The sequence below is a fragment of the Camellia sinensis genome, chromosome 5 (assembly GCF_055761805.1).
Source record: "Camellia sinensis isolate YWXY chromosome 5, ASM5576180v1, whole genome shotgun sequence".
Taxonomy (NCBI): domain Eukaryota; kingdom Viridiplantae; phylum Streptophyta; class Magnoliopsida; order Ericales; family Theaceae; genus Camellia; species Camellia sinensis.
The window spans coordinates 90360091-90380054 of NC_138965.1; the positions used below are offsets into that span (position 1 = coordinate 90360091).

A 19964-nucleotide genomic window follows, 5' to 3' on the forward strand; every position below is an offset into this window, starting at 1 on the left:
TTTATGCGTGGTCATCTCTGCATCTTCAAAAGTACATCAATTTCTTTCTCTCTAAACACACCACATTAAGAACATAGGAGCCACCATCCATGCCTCAACTCTTTTCACTTGGCACCATGGGCCTAACAATCATATAATTGTAACACTGAAGTTGGCATAACCTAACTCATTCTGAAAAGACAAAAACAAAAAACTCTATAAATCTCTAACAAAATCACAATGACTCAAAAGATATCAACTAAATCCTTCTCTTATTTGCACACATAACACTGATTAGGGAAAACCCACCTTCACACTCCCTGTACAAACAAAAAATGCTACTTTGGTAGAAACCTCTAGTTTCCAAATAAACTTTCATGAAAATGAGACATCCCTTCACGATATATGAGAGAATAGAATCCTCTAAATATGAATTTTCCTTGCATCCTTCCATTTCTATTCGTCTACTCTACACCCATTGACCATTACATTGTATAGTTGCTCTAAGAAAACCTAAACCATATCTAACTACCAATTCTAAAAAGATCAAACAAAACATTGTTCCCATACAAAGCATGGTTCCCAATCATCTTTGTTAGTTGCAATACGATATAGCTCTGCTAAAGGCCTAGACAAAGGAGCATCCCCACATCAGACCGCAATCCAAACTCTTACCTTACAACCATCACGTCTAGTAAAGTACACATGCCCAACAAAATCTGACCATCTTCCCCTAATGGGTTTCCAAAAAAGCCCACCCCGTGAGAACTTTTGACCTCTTTCAATATCCACACCGTAACTTCAAACCCAAACTTACATTCCATCACCCACCTCCAGTAAATTAAGATTATGACAAATATTCATGCTCTAACAAATCAATCCATAAATCTAAAAAACATGGGCCAATCATGTATAACATTTTGAACCAAAAGCCTTTAATTTTAATTTGTTTTATTGACGGGGATTTTTTCAAAACAATAAAAAGTAAAGTATATTTAAAAAATAAAAAACCTTGGAATTGAAATCACCTTTTATGCTCTATATAGAAATCACTAAGTTGTGCATAATGGATATGCTTCAAAATCTAATACCGTAGAACAAGCCTATATCAAACTATGTGGGATAATTGACAACTAACTTGAATGAGTAGAAACAAATAAAAAGTACAAAAATAAGGTCTTTTTCTTATTTATGGGTAGTTTTAATAAGAAGATGTTGCTCATAAGGATTAAAAATAAAAAAGATTAACGTCTCAGCACAATCTCAAGTAGATTAATAGGCAGGAGATGCATATAATTAATAAGCTCTACATAACAAACTATCAAACCACCCATAAGTAATAAGCAAAGGATTGACGAACACAAAGACAAATATATGCACCCATCAAGAGTAAAAAGTCTAGCATTTAGAATGTCACAATTCACCATATAAATATCCTCTCATTCATAAAACCCAAAGATGTTTGAAATTTCTTAGTCCGTTGAAAAAGGGAAATGTGTTTAACTAAATGAAGAATTTGCAAATCCCAAGTTTGGGAAACTTTGCCAATAATTTCATATCCCCCTAATACATTTTTTCTCTCTTTTCTTAGGAAATTAAATTTCACAACTATAAAAGATAAATATATATATAGAAGTAGATATTTCATAATTTTATAACCACAAAGTATCATGACCACGCAATGCTAGGCTCAAGTCCATAGGTCCACAATTCATGCAAATAAAACCCGATGTTATGTCTATGCTTTCTCAACCCTACTCAACAACTCCCATTATTGGAACAAAAATTGAGTTATGCCATTGGGATAGCAGGCATAGGGGTTTTGTGATTGCTTTGGCCAATAAGCAGTAAATAACTTCAGCAACTGTCCAATATAATTGCAGTTCTATATTTCTAATGTACCTGTAAAAAATCGTATACATAAAAAGGATTTTCTTTGAACTCATTGAAAGGAGGTATGACCAATGTACAAGTAGCAAGAAGAGCTCCCAAGCATTCTTGTAAATGATCAATAAAGCTTATTGATGTTTTGAACAGTAACAATTCTTCCCCAACTGAGGGATACAATTCTTGCATCCACAAAACACGATTCACAAGACCTAAAAAAGGGCAAGCAAATTAACTCAAAGCGCACAAGAAGATACTATGAAATTTGTACAACGTACAAAAAGAAGTGAAGATAATGCCTTAAATCAATACAAACTTGGTAAAAAAAATCTAAACATGCTCTATGAAAGATAATACATGTAGAGGAACCTGATACTATTGATACAAAAAATAAAACAATAAACAAATAAATAAATAAAATGGAACTATTTGGGAAATAGAATCACTCATTTAAGATTAGATGCAATTTATGGTGAGGCCATACCACTTTTTATTTTCCGAATGAATAAGGAAGCTTCATAAAAATCAAATAAAGAAAGGGAAATAACATGAGTAGAAGAAAAATGATCAAGAGGGAAGGATTGCCTTCATCTATAAGCAAAGAAGACCTTTTTTCATGAATAATGAAAACAAGATACAATACATGGGGGACACAATATATAGTCCTATATATTTATTATATGTAGTATACATAAATATTTCATTCAAAGTTAATAAAAAAAAATGTAACAGAATACTAATTCCAGAAGTTTAAAAGAGGGATTAATAAATATAAATTTACATTGTTTTTTCTTTTATCATTGCATCATCTACACCATTTTGTTCAAGCTTAACAATGTATTTTGTGTGTATAATACATGTGCCCCCACAAGTGTCATGTCCGGGTCTAAAAAAAATATATGAAACGTTTGGTTGTGACTCCAACATGTGTCACAAAGTGTCCAATAAATGTAGGTGTTCGACACCGACATGCCATCTCCTTAGAAGTGACTTTGCTTCTTGGTTCCTGCAGCTTGGGACCAATTAAGTTGCGGTAAAGGTACTAAGTTCATGTACTCCGTCCCATATCGCTTGGTGAAGTGTGTGTGATGTGCCTTATAAATGTGAGCCTTAAATCATCATTGTACAAAGCATTTTAAAGTCCTATGTGCCTAGTCCAAAGTAGACAATATTATACATTGCCAAAACCTAGGTGTCACATTTTAGTAGGTCTATATGGGTTTTACCATTCTATGCCTCTTAGTTTGACAATGTGAGTCCAAGACACGTTAGAAGTTAGAACTATGATGGACAAGACATGCACAACTACATGATACTCTCAATCCAATAGGGAAATAAGTTTGAGTGATTTTCTAACAACCATGTTCTTTGAGGATTGTGTGACGCAACTTTAACCATAGGGGTGATGCCTAAGAAACCTCAGATTGATTCTGAGAATCTTGCTCTTCATTCTTATACCTTTAAAACCCAAAACAAAAATAGTTTTAGAAATCTTATTTGAGAAGACCCATCCCTTTTCTCCTCAAACCATTCAAACATGGCGCCCAAAAGCTATATAACTAGAATCACTGGTCACAGCCGCCCAAAGTCTTGTCCTTTGCTTAGTTAGGCCAGCAAAACCATTATCTCCTTTATACACACTTGGAAACCCTAAAAACTCATGCCTCCACTAACCTTTTTATAACAAAATAAATTGAATATAATTAGCTCTAAACCCTGAGGACCTCATTTAGCACTGTATTTAGCACTGCTCTACAGAAATTTTAATTTGGAAGCTAGTAAGAGGATGTTTTTTGTACAGAAACAGGATGACTGGTTTCGACAAAAAATATATAGATAAATGCAACTACATATATATTTTCATCTCTTCTCGTTTGCTTTTCAGATGATTTTTTATTTTATTTTATTTGTTGCTCTTTCAATTTTTTATTTTCTGTTTGCTTTTCCGAGATTGTCCCTTTTATTTCTACGCTTGCCATATCTGTTGTTAAACATCATGTTTTATTTATCATATCCATGGCTTGCATTCACTTTCCATGCATCTGGATTCAGCTCATCTTCATTTGTGGGGTTTATCATTTGAAACGTGGTTCTATGTGTTACCTCATGCCTTGAGATGATTCACATGTCACGTATTAATAGCTACATCTTTAATTGCATTTTGTGTATGTATTACATTAGCTATTTGCATATAGAATCATGCATATGTTTATAACATAATATTTTTAGCTTACCATGGATGAATATTAGGTAAGAATTTCTAGTTTTAGCATCCCGATTGTGTATGTTATTTTACTATGTCCAGCATTATACCATGTGGCTACTTGCTTATCTGGAACATCTCCTTTAATGCCAATGGATGAAGATTGTGTTGCTTGGGTTGGAATGATGTTGATTACTATGCATGTAGGCTCAATTTTCTTCAAGTTGTACATTTATTCAAAGTCTTTCAAAATGCATGAAATCATAGCATAACTAAAATGAGTAACATAATCTATACTTGCTTGCTTCACATAGTAATGTTAGCATTATTAAAATAACCGGAACATGAGCATATGGTGGCTATAAAACTCATATAATGACTTAGTAGAGGCCAATCTTTTGATCGGGTGATTAAGGGTGCTCAATCCATGGCGTTCCCTCTTCATACCTAAGTTCCCGAACCGAGATAATTTGGTTATGACGGACAGTAGCCTTTGGCACGAGTCACGGGTTTCCTAATTTTTTCAAAAGATTAGGTGGCGACTCTAAGATCTAATGATGTAGTCCATTTCTTGCAAAGGTTTTGCAATAAAATAGATTTTTTATAAAAGTTGTTGGATCTAGACTCTCATTTATGTTTCACATTGCACTTGTGAGACTAAATTAGGGGCTTGAGAGTCTGAACTGTTGGGCACGATTGGGTACCCTCTGAAAACATCCTACAACCTCCATAACCATTTCCCTAATAATGCCCTATTAAAGACCACAAACTTTCTTAACCCCAAACCAACTCCCTCGTTTAGACTACATACAGTCCACCAAATGAAATTTAAATTCATCCACTAGCCCACCCCAAAGGAAATCTCCTTGTAACTTTTCCAAACGATGGACAATCGATACTGGAATAACATGCACTGACATGAAATAGGTAGGAATACTCCCTAAAGTACTCTTTATCAAAGTCAGCTCACACAACGACCCTAAGACCTCGTCTAGAAAAGGATGCTCTAATCATTTTGTGTCTTCTTCCGACATCTTACCAAAAATCACTCCCTTCAGGCCTGGCCACCACTCTCCCTTGCCACCCTGAAAGAGTCGCCTACAAAAGTCTACTATCCCTGCATTGCACTAATCTCTTCCTCAGTATTCATCTCCACCCTATCCATCCGTATTTTTCCAATCTGATTAACCCTTCTGTGTGCATTATCCATGCGAAGAAAAAACTTTGTATTACGATCCCCCTCCTTCAACCAGAAACACCTTGGGTGCTGCCCAAGGTTTTAAAAAGCGGCCGCAACCGTTACATAATGGCGTTATGTAATGGTTGTGGTAGTTACCGCCACCCGTTACGGCCGCTTTTGCAGTGCGATTGAGATTCACAAGTGTGTCGGCCGTAGCGACTGTCGTAGTGGTCTTAACGGCATGTTACGCACCGTTACGTAACGGTTCCAAACTGCTTCTTTAAAAAAAACACCAAAAAAAAAAAGCTTAAAATGGGAGAAGAGGGATAGAGAGAAGAGGGACAGAGAGAAGAGGAAAGATAAAGAGAGAAGATGGATGAGCAAAAGATAGAGAGAGAGAAGAGAAAAGATGAAGAATATGTTATTGATTTGTTGAAGCTGTAAGACCTATGCTAGTCTATTCAGCTGCTATTACTCAAAAATAATAATAATAATAATAATAATAATAATAATAATAATAATAATAATAAGTGTGATCATTATCTATTTGACTTGGTTAAAATATGTGTGTATATATATATTTAGGCTTTTATTTATTCTCTTACTTTTGTCATTATTTATCTTATATATAATAGTTAGTGATTGATTTTTTGTATAATATAAAGTCATTAATTATTAAAATAAAATGTAAAAAACTCAATTTATAGTGATTTAAAAATATAAAATATATTAGACCATACTTGAAAATTTACAAAAATTGATCAATAATTATTTTAAACCTAATAAATATGATCATGGAAAAAAAATATGCGTATCGGTAAGTTTTTTTCAAATTGTGCGAAAAATAAAAAAATTCATGGTTCCGGTTACCGCAACCGTTACGCTATGGCCTTTACACCCTGCAACCGCAACCGCGCCACCGCCACCGTTATGGAAACCGCAACCGCTTTTCAGAACCTTGGTGCTGCCTATAGCTGACTTCTTCCATCTAAGCAATTGAACCAAACTCTTCCTTCGCCTTCTCCTTTTGCAAAACCTCCTCTGCTGACAGACTACCAACACTTTCCTTATCATCTATCCCTTAAATCACTGCCATCACTACTGCCTTCTGTTCTTTTATACGACTAAAAACAACTTTATTCCACTACTTCAAATCCCAACACAAGTGTCTCCCCTGCTGAACCCCTAGCCGAAAGATATATCCACTCCACAAACCTGCCACCTCACAACCTCACCACCTAACTCTGCCATTTTGGTTTCTAGCAAACAAAAGACCTCTACCCCGGTAACCTATAACACAGACTTCACCGCCATCCAACGCACCCTATCATTCAACCCACACACATTCCATGAACAAATCTTCAACCTCATTGCAATAAAAGTTGTCCCCCTCGATGCTCGCTGCTCATGTGGTGGTCTTGGGGGCGTGGAAAGCAGTCACTTTTGTTGCTGATCTTGGGCTCAGGCATATTCATATAGAGGGGGACTCCCTTCAGGTCATCAACAATGTGCTATCCACGGTAGATGACCTCTCAGACATTGGTGCTCTAGTGTCAAGCATTCGAAGTAGGTTGTCATATTTTTCTTTAGTTGAATGCTCACATGTAGGCAGAAACGAGAACTCTGTGGCTCATCAACTTGCTCGACTTGCCTTGGATGTGGATGGACAGAAGATTTGGATGGAAGAAGCCCCGTTATGCATCTTACCTGCGCTGCAATCTGACCTGAGATGATTTCTTGCATTTGGTCTTCATTTTGCTGTTTTTCCTGTTATTGGTCTTTGCTTGTCTTGACTTGATGTCACAATCAAGAGGAAAAAAAGAAAAGAAAAAGAGTTAGCCCATCTGCCCATCTGAACAGCCCACACCCCTCCCTCTGTCCTTAACCCTCCAACCTGTCGAATCATCACATAACCTCCCTCGAGATCGCAGATTTCCCCGAAAATTTTGCCCCAATTACTCCGTAATTGCTGCAGCCGAAAAATCTCGCCACCCATCTCGTACACCGTCCCCCACCACCAACACCACTAGCAGCACTGTTACAAATGTTGGTTCTTTACTTGGTGGTTATCAATGCTACCTTCTGAGAGGGAAAAATTGTCTAGATATAGATGTGTGGATTATAGAAGATGAGTTTCCTTGTCTTGATCCCACCATTTTGGAGCATTATCTTAGTCGTTACACTCCGAAAGAGAGTTCTACTCAACCACAGAGACCTGATAGGAATCAAAGAGGAGGCTTTCAAACATATTCTAGGAGGGGCAAGAAGCATCAGTCAAAAGATGCTATATTGAGTTTTTAGTTCTATTAGAATTTTGAATATATTTTTAAGTTTCCTTAATGGATTTCTTTCAAGTTTTGTCCATTTCCTTATTACTTATAGAATACTTGTATTATTGGGGTTGTGTACAAAGAAACCTAATTTTTTTTGTAAATAGAGAACTTTAAGCGTACCTCTCTCTCTCTCTCTCTTCTTTTTTCCTCTATGGTCCCATTCTAGACCTCCTATAGAGATGGAAGTGTTTCCCAATATTTGGATTTTGACCTGGTTGTATTCTAGATTTAATCTAGCAAGAAACTCGATTATCCTTTCTTGTTCAATTAACTTTCACAATTTCTTGTTCAATTAACTTATGCAATTTCAAAGCATCTATAGGCATATCCATGTCAAGTGTGCGGTAGTGATCCAACTCCCTCCACAAGGCACGAAGCGTGTGAAAATAGGTGGAAATAGTAGAGTCCCCCCGCTCAGTGTTGTAAATCCAACATTTCAAATCATATACTTGGGTTATATTGCGTTCAAGTAGGTATGTGCAACTGCATCCCATCTCCTTGCAGAGGAAAAAATGGAGAACCAACCACAAACAATGGTGTTGAAAAGAGTAAGGGACTCCCAACAACCAAGAGAAGCACTACTGCTCTTAAAAAATGATCTGCCAGACCCCAACCAATCCTTAACAAGGCACACAAGGAAGAAAAGTAGGCTGCTCAAACACTGTTCTCTATCAGCCAAAACACCTAGAGCATCAAAACCAGCAACCAGGACTCAGGAATCTAGGGTAATACATCCAAGATCCTAGTCAGCATTCCTAGTAGCAGAAGACCCAGAAAATTGCTCTGAACAGGCCTTGATGAACAGATCCGGAAAAAATACCCATTCTTGCTGAAAAATAGAAAAAGGAAGAAAACATATATCTAGACAGCTTGGATTAAAAAAAATGAAAAATATAAGAAGAATCAGCTCTCCTAGTTGACCGTGGAGAGCAAAAAAATTACATTACAGCGCCAAATTCAAAGCTTTCATACCAACTTGAAAAAATGGTGTAAAACAAGAAGAGAGTGGAAAGGAACACATTATTGAGATGAGAGAATAATAATGGATTCTCTCCCTTAACCCTCATATTCATACTAGTTTTGAACAAATTACCCCTCTGACTAATACAAGGAAGAATTGTAAAGAAATTACAATATTTCAGTTTAAACTTCTTTCTTGTCTGCCACCATTTACTATACCAAAAAAATAAAAATAAAAATAAAAATAAAAAATCCTTACATAAAAAAGAAAGAAAACTGCATCATACAAACAAGAAACTATACACACCATTTTAATCTAGTTAACAGACTGCCACTTTTAATAGAATTTCCAAAAATATGACTGCAAAATACACAGTTTATAGTCTAAATCAAGAGTACTCCGCTAAAGAAAATCAAAGCCACTAGCTGAAACCAAGAGTCCACTGATGAAGAACGCTTTAAGGAAAGAGAATAGAGAAGAGAGAAGAAAGAAAGGTGACAAAGAAGAGGACCACAACCCTAACACAAAAAGGCTACAGCCTAATATCTCAAAATTCTCATTAATCAAAAGCTTACTATTACAATGTAAACACTAATATATATATATATATATATAGGCTAGAAAATCTAATCAAAATAGGGAACTAAATCAAAATTTAAACTCCTAATAAAACTCAATTAAGATAGGAAACTAAATCCTAATAGAATATGGAAATAAATATCAATAAAAATCCTAACCAAACCAAAACTCTTAATTAGACTATAGTTAAAATAAAACAATGAAATCAATTAGATAATAAATATTAAAGACAATAGTAGAATCTCAATGGTGCACACGTTCCGCATCACCCACTCATACAAAGAAGCAAATGAAGAAGAACAAGTAAACTTGGCAACCTTGGATGTGGAGAGTGGGGGAGGAGAAGAAGAAGATATGACTTGCTTGCTTGTCCTCCACCGTTTAATCTAAAAGAAAAATGAGGCGGATCACAAAGTGGTGTCCCTGCTGGCTGGACTGGTAAATGCAGGTAGAGCGTGTGATCAGCTCTTAATCAATTTGGGTCCTCCGTGATGCTTTAGCACCATGGAAATTGTAAAAAATCATTGGGGAAGAAGGCAAAAATTTAACATATTTGGTTGTTTTAATTCTCAGAAAGCTGCTTGTAAGAATTTCTGAATGAATTGTATATTCAACTTGTATATATTAAACAAAGAATACATTTATATAGAATACTAAATCCTAATCATACATGAATACATCACTGATATATAGAAGTCTAATAGATATAGGATTCTAATTCCTAATCCTATAAGGAAAAAAGAGAATACATTCTCACACACCCCCCTCAAACTCAAGGTGTTTTAGCAGAAAACACTGAGAATTTGTCAAGAAAAAACCGAAACCGAGTAGTAGTGTGAGTCTTGGTGAAGAAGTCAACAAGTTGTAGAGCTGAAGAGACAAAAGGAAGCGAGATAAAGCCAGACTGTAGATGCTGACGGACAAAGTGACAATCAATCTCAATATACTTGGTCCGTTCATGGAAAACAGTGTCATGAGTAATTTGAATAGCACTTCGGTTGTCACAATAGAGAGAGGTCGGGGAAGACTGAGAGACGCCCAAGTCAGATAAGAGACCACGAAACCAGACAATTTCAGTAGTAGCATGAGCCATAGCACGATACTCAGCTTCGGCAGTAGAACGGACAACAACAGTTTGTTTCTTGCTTTTCCAAGAAATCAGAGAATCGCTAAGAAACATACAAAAACCAAAAGTAGATTTATAATCATTAACATCACCGGCCCAATCAACATCAGCATAAGCCACCAAGTCTAAGGAAGAAGTAGAAGAAAAAAGCAAGCCTTAGAAGATAGTACTGCGAAGATAGCGAAGAATCCGAAGCAAAGCAGCCCAATGTGTAGAGCGAGGAGCAGAAACAAACTAACTAACCACATGGATATCATAAGCAAGATCAGGGCGAGTAACTGTCAGATAGACTAAGCAACCCACAAGCTCGCGATATAATGTAGGATCGTCTAGGGGAACACCATTAGTAGTGTTGAGTTTTACATTAAGCTCAATGGGGGATATCAGAAAGCTTAGTGTTAGTAAGTCCGGCACAATGGATAACCTTGTTGGCATACTTAGCCTGGGACAGAAAGTAACCCTTGGCAGAATAAGCCACCTCAATACTAAGAAAATACCGCAATGGTCTTAGATCCTTCATTTTGAAGGTGCGGAAGAGATGCTGCTTGACCTCAGCGATAGGAGAAGAGTCAAAGCCAGTGATGATTATATCTTCCACATATAGTAAGAGAGCAACAAAACCAGCCAAGGTATGTCTTAGAAATAAAGCAGAGTCGGAAGCAAAAGGACGAAACCCAAGCTCGGTAATAGCAGTCTGAAAGCGATCATAACAAGCACGAAGAGACTGCTTCAGACCATACAGAGCACACCGAAAACGACAAACCTGACCAGAGGAATGGTGAAGACCAGGGGGAGGACGCATGTAAACCTCCTCAGTGAGATGGCCATTAAGAAAAGCATTCTTAACATCCATCTGGTAAAAAGGCCAAGAACGAACAGCAGCAACAGAGATCAAAGTACAGACAGTAGTCATCGTGGCAACAAGAGCAAATGTCTCCTCATAATCAATACCATATTCCTGGGAGAAACCTTTGGCCACCAAACAAGCTTTGTAGCACTCAAGAGAACCATTAGAATAAGTCTTGACTTTGTAGACCCATTTGCAAACAACCAGATTCTTACCAGCAGGCAAAGGAACCAACTCCCAAGTACTAGTTTTCTATAGAGCAAACAACTCATCCTCCATAGCTTGAACCCAATAAAGATCCTAACAAGCCTCCTTATAAGACTGAGGTTCTACAAAAGAGTGAATGGCAGACAAAAAGGTACGATAGGAAGCAGAAAAACAAGTATTAGACCAACCTAACCTGTTTAGAGGATGACGCGTTTAAGGAGGATATCAATGTGTAGCAGGACCAGAGTCGTCAGAAGCAGGAGGATCAACAGCAGGGCCAGAGACAACTGGTGGAGGAGGAGCTTTGCGACAAGAACAAACTAACAACGGAGGAGGAGAAGAAGACGAAGGAGGAGAAGAAGTCAAAGGTGAAGCAGGAGAAGAAGATGGAACAAGTGCAGGAAGAACTGTGGAGATGTACTCAGCAGATGGGACCTCAGAAGGAAATGGATCAATATAAACCAAATCCTCTGTGGAAACTGGGACGGTGAGAGGAAGAAGCTAAAAGTAAGATAGACGTTCGAGAAAGGCAACATGGCGGGAGACATAAAGGCGACGAGAAACAGGGTCATAACAATGATAACCTTTCTGAGTGAGACTATAACCCAAAAAGACACATAAGACAGACCGGGCACTAAGTTTGATCCTGTCTTTACGGGGTAAAAGGACAAAACAAGCAGACCCAAACACACAAAGGAGGGAGTAATTAGGAAGTTGAGAAAACAGAGCCTCATAAGGAAACCGACTAGAAAGAAGGGAGGTAGGCATACGGTTGAAAAGAAAAGCAGCAGTAAGAACTGCCTCACCCCAAAATGGAGCCGGAACGGAGGCAGAGAGAAGGAGAGACTTGGCTGTCTCAAGGAGATGACGGTGTTTACGCTCAACTCGACCATTTTGGGTAGGTGTATCAGTACAAGAAGTTTGGTGAATGGTACCCAATTTGGCCAAATATTCACAGAACTCAGTTTTAAAGTATTCCCCACCCAAGTCAGACCGTAATAATTTAATAGTAGACCCAAACTGTATAGTGACCATAGACTGGAAAGTACGGTATATCTGGTAAAAGTCAAACTTATAAGTCATAAGATAAACCCACGTGTAACGGGTGCAATCATCAACAAAAGACACATAGTATGCAAAACCCCCTTTAGTAAGAACATGAGAGGGTCCCTAGACATCAGTATATACAAGAGAAAAAGGAGAAACATAAATAGATGTACTTTTATTAAATGGTAAAGCTGACATTTTAGCAAGTTTACACCCTCGACATTCATCAATTTGACTAGGAGAAACCTTACCCAACAACCCTGACTGAGTTAAAGACCGTAAACGGTCAACAGACAAATGACCGAGGCAAGAATGCCACGAGTAAAACTGACTCGACTGAGAATCTAACTGAAACGAGAAAAGTGCAGCTGGAGAGATGGATAAGGAAAGATGCAAGCTGTCGACCACAGAGATCTCCAACTCTACGGCCGGTCCCAATCTGCTTCTTGGACACCCGATCTTGCACACAACGGACAGAAGAGGCAAAGAAAACATCAAAACCAGATGTATCAAGTTGACTGATAGATAATAAACTGACAGATAATTGAAGGACATAAAAAACAGAAGAAACAGTAACAGCAGACATGACCAAGGGTAAGACAAACCCAATAGACAGAACAGACCCATTAGCAGTATTAATAGTAATAGGAACGGGTGGGGGATTACAGTTTTAAAGTAAGGAAATGTAAGGAGTCATATGATGAGAGGCACCAAAATCAAAGAGCCAGACAGAAAAAGGGATACCCTACGTTACACGGACTCGTCAGTTTTGGCGAAGTACCCGTGTCGACACGACACGACACGGGTACGGGTACGGAATCCGGACGGGATACGGCTTGGAAAAAGTGGATACGGCATAGAAGAAGAGGATATAGCATATGGAAGTAAGAAGAAAGATGGCATACCTGTGATTAGGGCTATGAAAAGTGCAATTAGGGCTTCGATCCTGCGATTAGGGATGCGATCTTCTTCTTTCGAACTGTCTGCTTTTCTCTCTCGATCGTTCTCTTCGTCTGTCTCTTCTCTCGCTCTCGATCTCTTCATCTCGTTCTTCTCTCTGGTTCGATCAGCTTCGTCTCTCCCTTGCGATGCTTCGCTTTTTCTCCCTCTCTCTCTGTGTCGTTTTTCTTCTTCTTGATTCAGATCTCTGCTATCTATTGTATCTATCTATTATTATAATAACAATCTACCTATTATTATAATAACTATAATAATAATAACTAATAACTATAATAATAAATGTTATTATTATATATTATATAATAATAATAGTTAATAATTATTTATATAATAATTATTATATAACATATAATATATTTATTAGATAATATATTTATTAACTATTATTATTATTATCTATCTATTATTATAATAACTATAATAATAACTATTATTATATATTAAATAATAATTATTATATAACATTAATATATTTATAAGATAATATATACTTATATATATATTAATAAAAAAAATAAACACATGTATGTAAAATAAAATAAAAAAATGAATTAGAACACATTATTTAAAAAATATAATAAATAAATAAAATAATTAATATATATTAAAATAAAAATATTTATAAAATATATATATATATATATATAATATAACTCATCTTCATATAATAAATATATATTTTTTTTAAAAAGTTATTTAACGTATCCCCGTACCCGTATCCAAATTTGGATACATATCCACGTATCCTTAATTTTTAATTTTGAAGTGTCCGACCCTTAGATACGTACCCGCACCCGATACTCGTACCCGAGTCCGTGTAACATAGGGGATACCTGAAGAGGACCCAAGCAAACCTGAATGAAGAGAGGTAAGAGCGGAGGCAGATGGGGATGGCTGAGAGGTGGACAGGAGATTCTGAAGTTGTGCGACCTGAGCACTCAAGGAAGCCTAGTCAGGATCAGAAACCGAAGCAGATGCAATATAAGCAGTAGGAGGGCGAAAAGTACTCGGAGCAGGACCTCGGAACTGTGGCTGAGACGGCTGAGCAAATTGACGGCTCTTCTTGGGACAGTTGTACTTCCAATGACCCTTTTGATGGCAAAAAGCACACTCATTTGATGCTAAGGGCCCCTTTTTGGGCTTGGCAGAAGACTGAAGCTGAGAAGCAGATGGAGTCGCTAATAGAGGTGGCTGTGCTAAGAAGACTGAAGGAGACAGAATCTGACTAGCCGTCTTAAGACGGGTTTCCTCGGAGAGGAGCTCACGAACAATAGCATTTACAGAGGGAAGAGGAGACCGATGAAGGATGCCACCACGGATAGCCTCATACTGAGAGGAGAGAGCCGTTAAGAACTACACTAAACGACCTTGCTCTCGAACTCAATATAAGCATCTAGTGCCTTGAGACTAGATGGTTCCATGAGAGCCAACTGATCCCAAAGACCTATCATCTCAATGTGGAAGTCCTGAATAAATTGATCCCGCTAGCGAGCACTCTGAATCGTTGTTTCCAACTCATACTGTTTGGCAAAGTTGGACTGTTGATACACATCCGATAAATAGTCTCACACCTCCTTAGCAGTACTGTATTTGGAAAACATCATTCCAATACGGTAATCCACAGAATTATGAAACCAGGTCAAAACTTGGGCATTATCACAATCCCAAGTGTCACAGGAAGTCAAATATCCTTCTTGTTTCGGGTCCAATGGACGAAGAACAGAACCAAAAACATAGCCCCATTTTTTCTTACCAAGAAGGAAATTCTTCATAACACTAGCCCAATAAGCATAATTGGCACCAATGAGTTTACATCTGATAGCTTGAATTTTAGTATCCGTCATTGTAATAAACTAAAGATTAATGGGTCAAAGTATACTAATAACTTAATAAATGGGCCAAACAGGAATAAGGGTTTTTATACTATTGATAACAAATCACCAAGACAGAGATAGAGAGATGAGAACCAGAGTCGCGAGAGAGAGTCGCAATGATGAACCGAGATGAAGCCACAGAGAGAGAGGGAGAACCAAAGTCAAAAAATCGCGAAAGGGAGTCGCGATGACGAACCGAGATGAAGCCGACAAGGACTGAGAGAGATACGCTGAAGCAGGCGCAATGATTGATCGCGATTTACAACCGATGGGTTGCGATTGAACAGAGAGGCTATGGCTGTTAGGGTTTCGACTCTACAAGCTAGGGTTTCGAACTCAGCTCTGATACCATGTAAGTATTTCTGAATGAATTGTATATTCAACTTGTATATATTGAACAAAGAATACATCATTTATATAGAATACTAAATCCTAATCATACATGAATACATCACTGATATATAGAAGTCTAATAGATATAGGACTCTAATTCCTAATCCTATAAGGAAAAAAGAGAACATATTCTCACAGTTTTCAGAGTCCTTAGCTTCTTGTATCATTTTTTTGTTTGGACTGTCTTCCCTTCTGGTTGAAGGGTTCCTCATCCTGTTCCTCTATCTATCACTTTTTTTTTCTTCCCCCACCAATCTATGAGCAATAGCTTCTTATCCCAGAGAGAGAAAGAGAGAGACTACAAAAGGAAATTTCCCAAAGAGGTATTATTTTTGGGATCAAGGCTTCTAAAGTTGAGTTTTCCAAAATATGCACCAGGCACTAGGCTTATTCTACTTCCTACCACCAAAATAATATAATATTGCAAGCATGCTGGCCAAAACTGGAGCATATATTGTGGTCTGCTAATAACAGCATACAGTACTGGTTTACCTGTTTCAGTGCCACATACACCTTTAGGTTTTCCAGTTGATCCCGATGTGAACATTAAGTAACAAAACGACCTTGTTTTTTCATTTTCACAATGCCATGCTAAATTTGATGAACCAAATTGCTGCTGAAGGTTTTCTTTCATGGATATAAATAACTCAGGACAAGTGCTACAATCAACAAGCCCCTCTGATTTATCAGGCTCATGACAGCCACTTCCATCAAATGAAGATTGACATCTAATAATAAGATCCACATTTGACAAAGCAACAATGGTTGATATTCTTTCTTTCGGCCACAAAGGATCTAAAGGCATAAAAGCCTCCCCACACCTCAGTACAGAAAGAACAGCAATAATGTATTCCACAGAAGGTACCATATATATTCCCAATATTTTTGGAGTATACATATACTGATCCTCAGTAGACTGCTTTACACCTAGACTACAAGAATTCGAACATTCAGATTGTACTGGCTGCTCACTCAGAAAATTACCTGCAAGAAAGACAAAGGGGTTTATCAAGGATCAACAGTGAATCGTGTCACGAAGATTCAAAAAATAAAAAATATATGTTCCAGTGACATCTAGTTAACTTCAGTAGAGACCAAGTTAATCTCATTAACTATTTCCACCTTGATCATGTCTGAGAACATTGGTTTTGAATCATCTGTCTCAGAGATCATGATCAAAGATTCGAAACCCCAAATGTGTGTCAAACCATTATGAGAGCATTGAATAAATAAACTATCAAAAGGTAGCCTATTCGGTCTTTGTTGTTGGAGGCCATTATCAAATTGCAAGCTGGTAAACAAACACTTGGTCAATTGGGCTTACCACTCACATTAGATGCAACATGTGCAAAGTAAATCAGGCTTCGATCACACACCAAGGACTTAATTTTAACATTTTACACCTCACTAAGGTCTGGAGGCTCCTTCTAATACATGAGACTTAAACCATTGATCACTTCCTCTAAGCTTTATTTGATCTTCAGGCCATCTAACCTCCACCATCACCAAACAGTAGATATGAAAGCAAACAATAAAATCGACCTGCTGCTAATATAACCCAGACAATGAAAGCAAGTGTTACTGACCTACTTTCTGAAACTATAGCTTCAATCTAACCCAATTAAAACACGGACATAAACATATATACAATCAAATACCTGTGCATAATTCAGCAGAGTTCAAGTCTTCATACTTGTGCAACTACTAAATTCCAGTCATATTTTTATAAAAAATCAAGCAATAAGTTTCAGCACAGTATCCTCTGTTCAAATCCGTCTCTCCCGTCCCAAAACACTCTCGGGCGTTGAATTATGACTCTAGATTCCCGAACCCCAAGAAAAAGTCTAGCAACATAGAATTGGACACAACCCTCTACCTTTTTGTGAGTTCTACATCCATGTAGGAGAGAGTTGTGTCAATTCTGTGATTGTTTCTGTGCATGTATAAGACCTGGCAAGTGTAATGCTCTATTTGGTTCATTGGAATGAAATAGAATGGAATAATGATTCTGTAGGCTTTCTTATGGAATGACCAGTCCCTTAAACTAGTGAAATTTGATTCATTTGTAATACATTTGTTATTATTTTTTTAGTCTAACCAAACATGGGTATGAATATTTTGATGGAATGATTATTCCATTCCACCTCATTCCATTGAACCAAACACTATCTAACACTCCGTTTGGATCGTGAGAGGAGGTGAGAAAATAAATAATTGTGGTTTCTCACCTAGATCAGAAAAGAAAAGAAATTACTATGGTTTCTCACCATTATGTTTGGATGAATAAAAGAGAAATAAATGTGGTTTCTCATCTTATTTGATAGAGTAAATAAGAGAAAAAGAAAGGAAACGATTATATTAATCAAAATAACTTTTCATATTAATAAGCTATGATTTTTCATAAGAACAAATTTTGGTATTATAGAAAACTTTTATTAAAGTCAATCCTTTCTCATCATCTCTCATCATTTCTCACCATTTCTCAAACAAGTAAAAGGTTTCCTATTCTCACCGTTTCTTTTCTTTTCTCACCAAACTTCTCCATCCAAACGGAGTGCTAGTGTTAGGATAGGGAATAGCAAATTAGAGATCATTGGCCCTAATTTTCAATATCAAATTTTAAATACAAATTAGAACGCATGACACTAGCTAGCAGTAACTCAAAATCGATTCGTGTTGAAGTAACTTCATCTATTTCGCAAACAATTGCATGCTTATCACAAGAAATTACAACAACAAAAACATAACATAACAAAACAAAACCAAAACCAAAACCAAAAAAAAAAAAAAGACTAAATAAAGAAGCGACAAGCCCACATATACGATAGAAGATAGAGAAGGGTCTAACCAGAGGTGGGCCTCACAAGATAGGGATCATCCCCACCGTCGAGGATGCGGCGGAGGCGCGAACTGAGGGAGTCGACGGCGGAGAGAATTTCAGAGAAAGTGAAACACCGATCGCCACTGCACACCGGAGGATTAGACGACGGTGCCGCTGCTGCGAAAAGGTCGCCGAAGAAGTTGTCGTAGTTGATATCGGACACACTGGTGGCGTTGTTGTTGCTGCGAAACTCTCTGGCGATGTTGGCGCCACCGCAGCCATGTATGACGGCGACTTTGTTGGGGTTTCTGGTTGCAGCTTTCAAGAATTCGTGAGATATGCAGCAAGAAGAGAGCTTCGTTCTGGTCATCTCTGCCACAGAGAGAGAGAGAGAGAGACCTATAATGTAGCCAAGAGAAAATCTTTCTTGCAGTGTTTCCGTTTTGATTTAAGAGAAATGCTTGGCGCATCCAAAGAGAGGTAACCCTCCGCCGGAATGACGACGGACGACCGTGTGGCGTCAATCAGCATCTGCTTAGACCATCTATCAATTTTTTTTTATTAACACCTCGTTTGAGAGAGGCTTTTCCCAATATAAGTCTTTTTTACATTGTATTTTCAAAATTAGGTTGATTTCTGTCGAAATTTCAAAACTAAGCTAAAGTGTCATTACTATTCACGCTTTTACTATTAGGAGCGCAAAAGTAGATGGACAGAAAAATCGCTATTACAAATAGCGACTTTGATTAAGAAGTCGCTGTTACAAATAGCACTTCTAGGGTTAATTTTTTTGCCAAGGAAAACGCTGTTAAGAACAGCGCTTTTAATCCAAATTCATTTTTCCCAGAAAATGCTATTACGAATAGCGATTTTAACATGAATAAACGCTATTACAAATAGCGATTTTAACAGAATTTTTTTTTTTTCGCCCAGCGTTTTTAACATAAACTTTGTTGGAATAAAACGCTATTTTCAAGATAAAACAAAAGAAAAAAACATAAAACATATTTTAAAAAATATATTTACACTGTATATTTTAGTACTTAGCTTTACTAAAGCCATTATCATGTTAAAATATGTTTTTTTTTTCTTTTGTTTTTATTTTTGTTTTTGTTTAGAATGTGTAATTCATAAATTTTACATAATATGAAAAAAAACCTCTTTTCATATATTAATTTTACATACTATTTTTCATATATATAATTTCAAAATCATATTCATGTAGATATTATTAAGCCAATCATGTTCATTTTTTTGGCTTTACTGAAACCGTTGTCATGTTACATTTTTCATTTTTTCTTTTGTCTTTGTTTTGATTTAGAAAATGTAATTCAAAATTTTTTTTCGTCTTCACTAAAGTTGTTTTCATGTAAATTTTTTTTTTGCTTATTGTTTTGGGTTTGTTTTGGGTTAGAAGGTGATAATGTAATTAATAATTTTTTTTTCGCTTTACTAAAGTCGTTTTCATGTAATTTTTTTTTTCTTTTGTCTTTGTTTTGGGTTGGAAGGTGTTATTTAGAAAATTATTTTGGCTTTACGAAAGCCGTTTTCATTTAAACGTACATAT

General features: G+C 36.9%; 1 protein-coding gene across 10 annotated transcripts in view; it reads right to left on the reverse strand.

The window, feature by feature from the left end:
• LOC114268958 (AMP-dependent synthetase and ligase family protein) overlaps positions 1–18973 on the reverse strand; it is a 59334-nt gene extending 40361 nt beyond the window's left edge. For 8 of the 10 annotated variants that reach the window (XR_014329772.1, XR_003631458.2, XR_014329774.1 and 5 more), the window contains exons 1-3: positions 18425–18963; positions 16069–16560; positions 1882–2078 (exon numbers count right to left, since the gene is read on the reverse strand). Coding sequence is in view for 5 of the 10 variants with exons in the window: in XM_082869229.1 (XP_082725355.1) it covers positions 1882–2078; positions 16069–16560; positions 18425–18767 (1032 nt within the window). In the remaining 5 variants the exon portion in view is untranslated. Of the gene's footprint in view, positions 1–1881; positions 2079–16068; positions 16561–18424 lie in introns of all 10 variants that reach the window. The other 2 variants (XR_014329773.1, XM_028210200.2) reach the window with 1 other exon arrangement.
• Between the last annotated feature and the right edge of the window lie 991 nt (positions 18974–19964).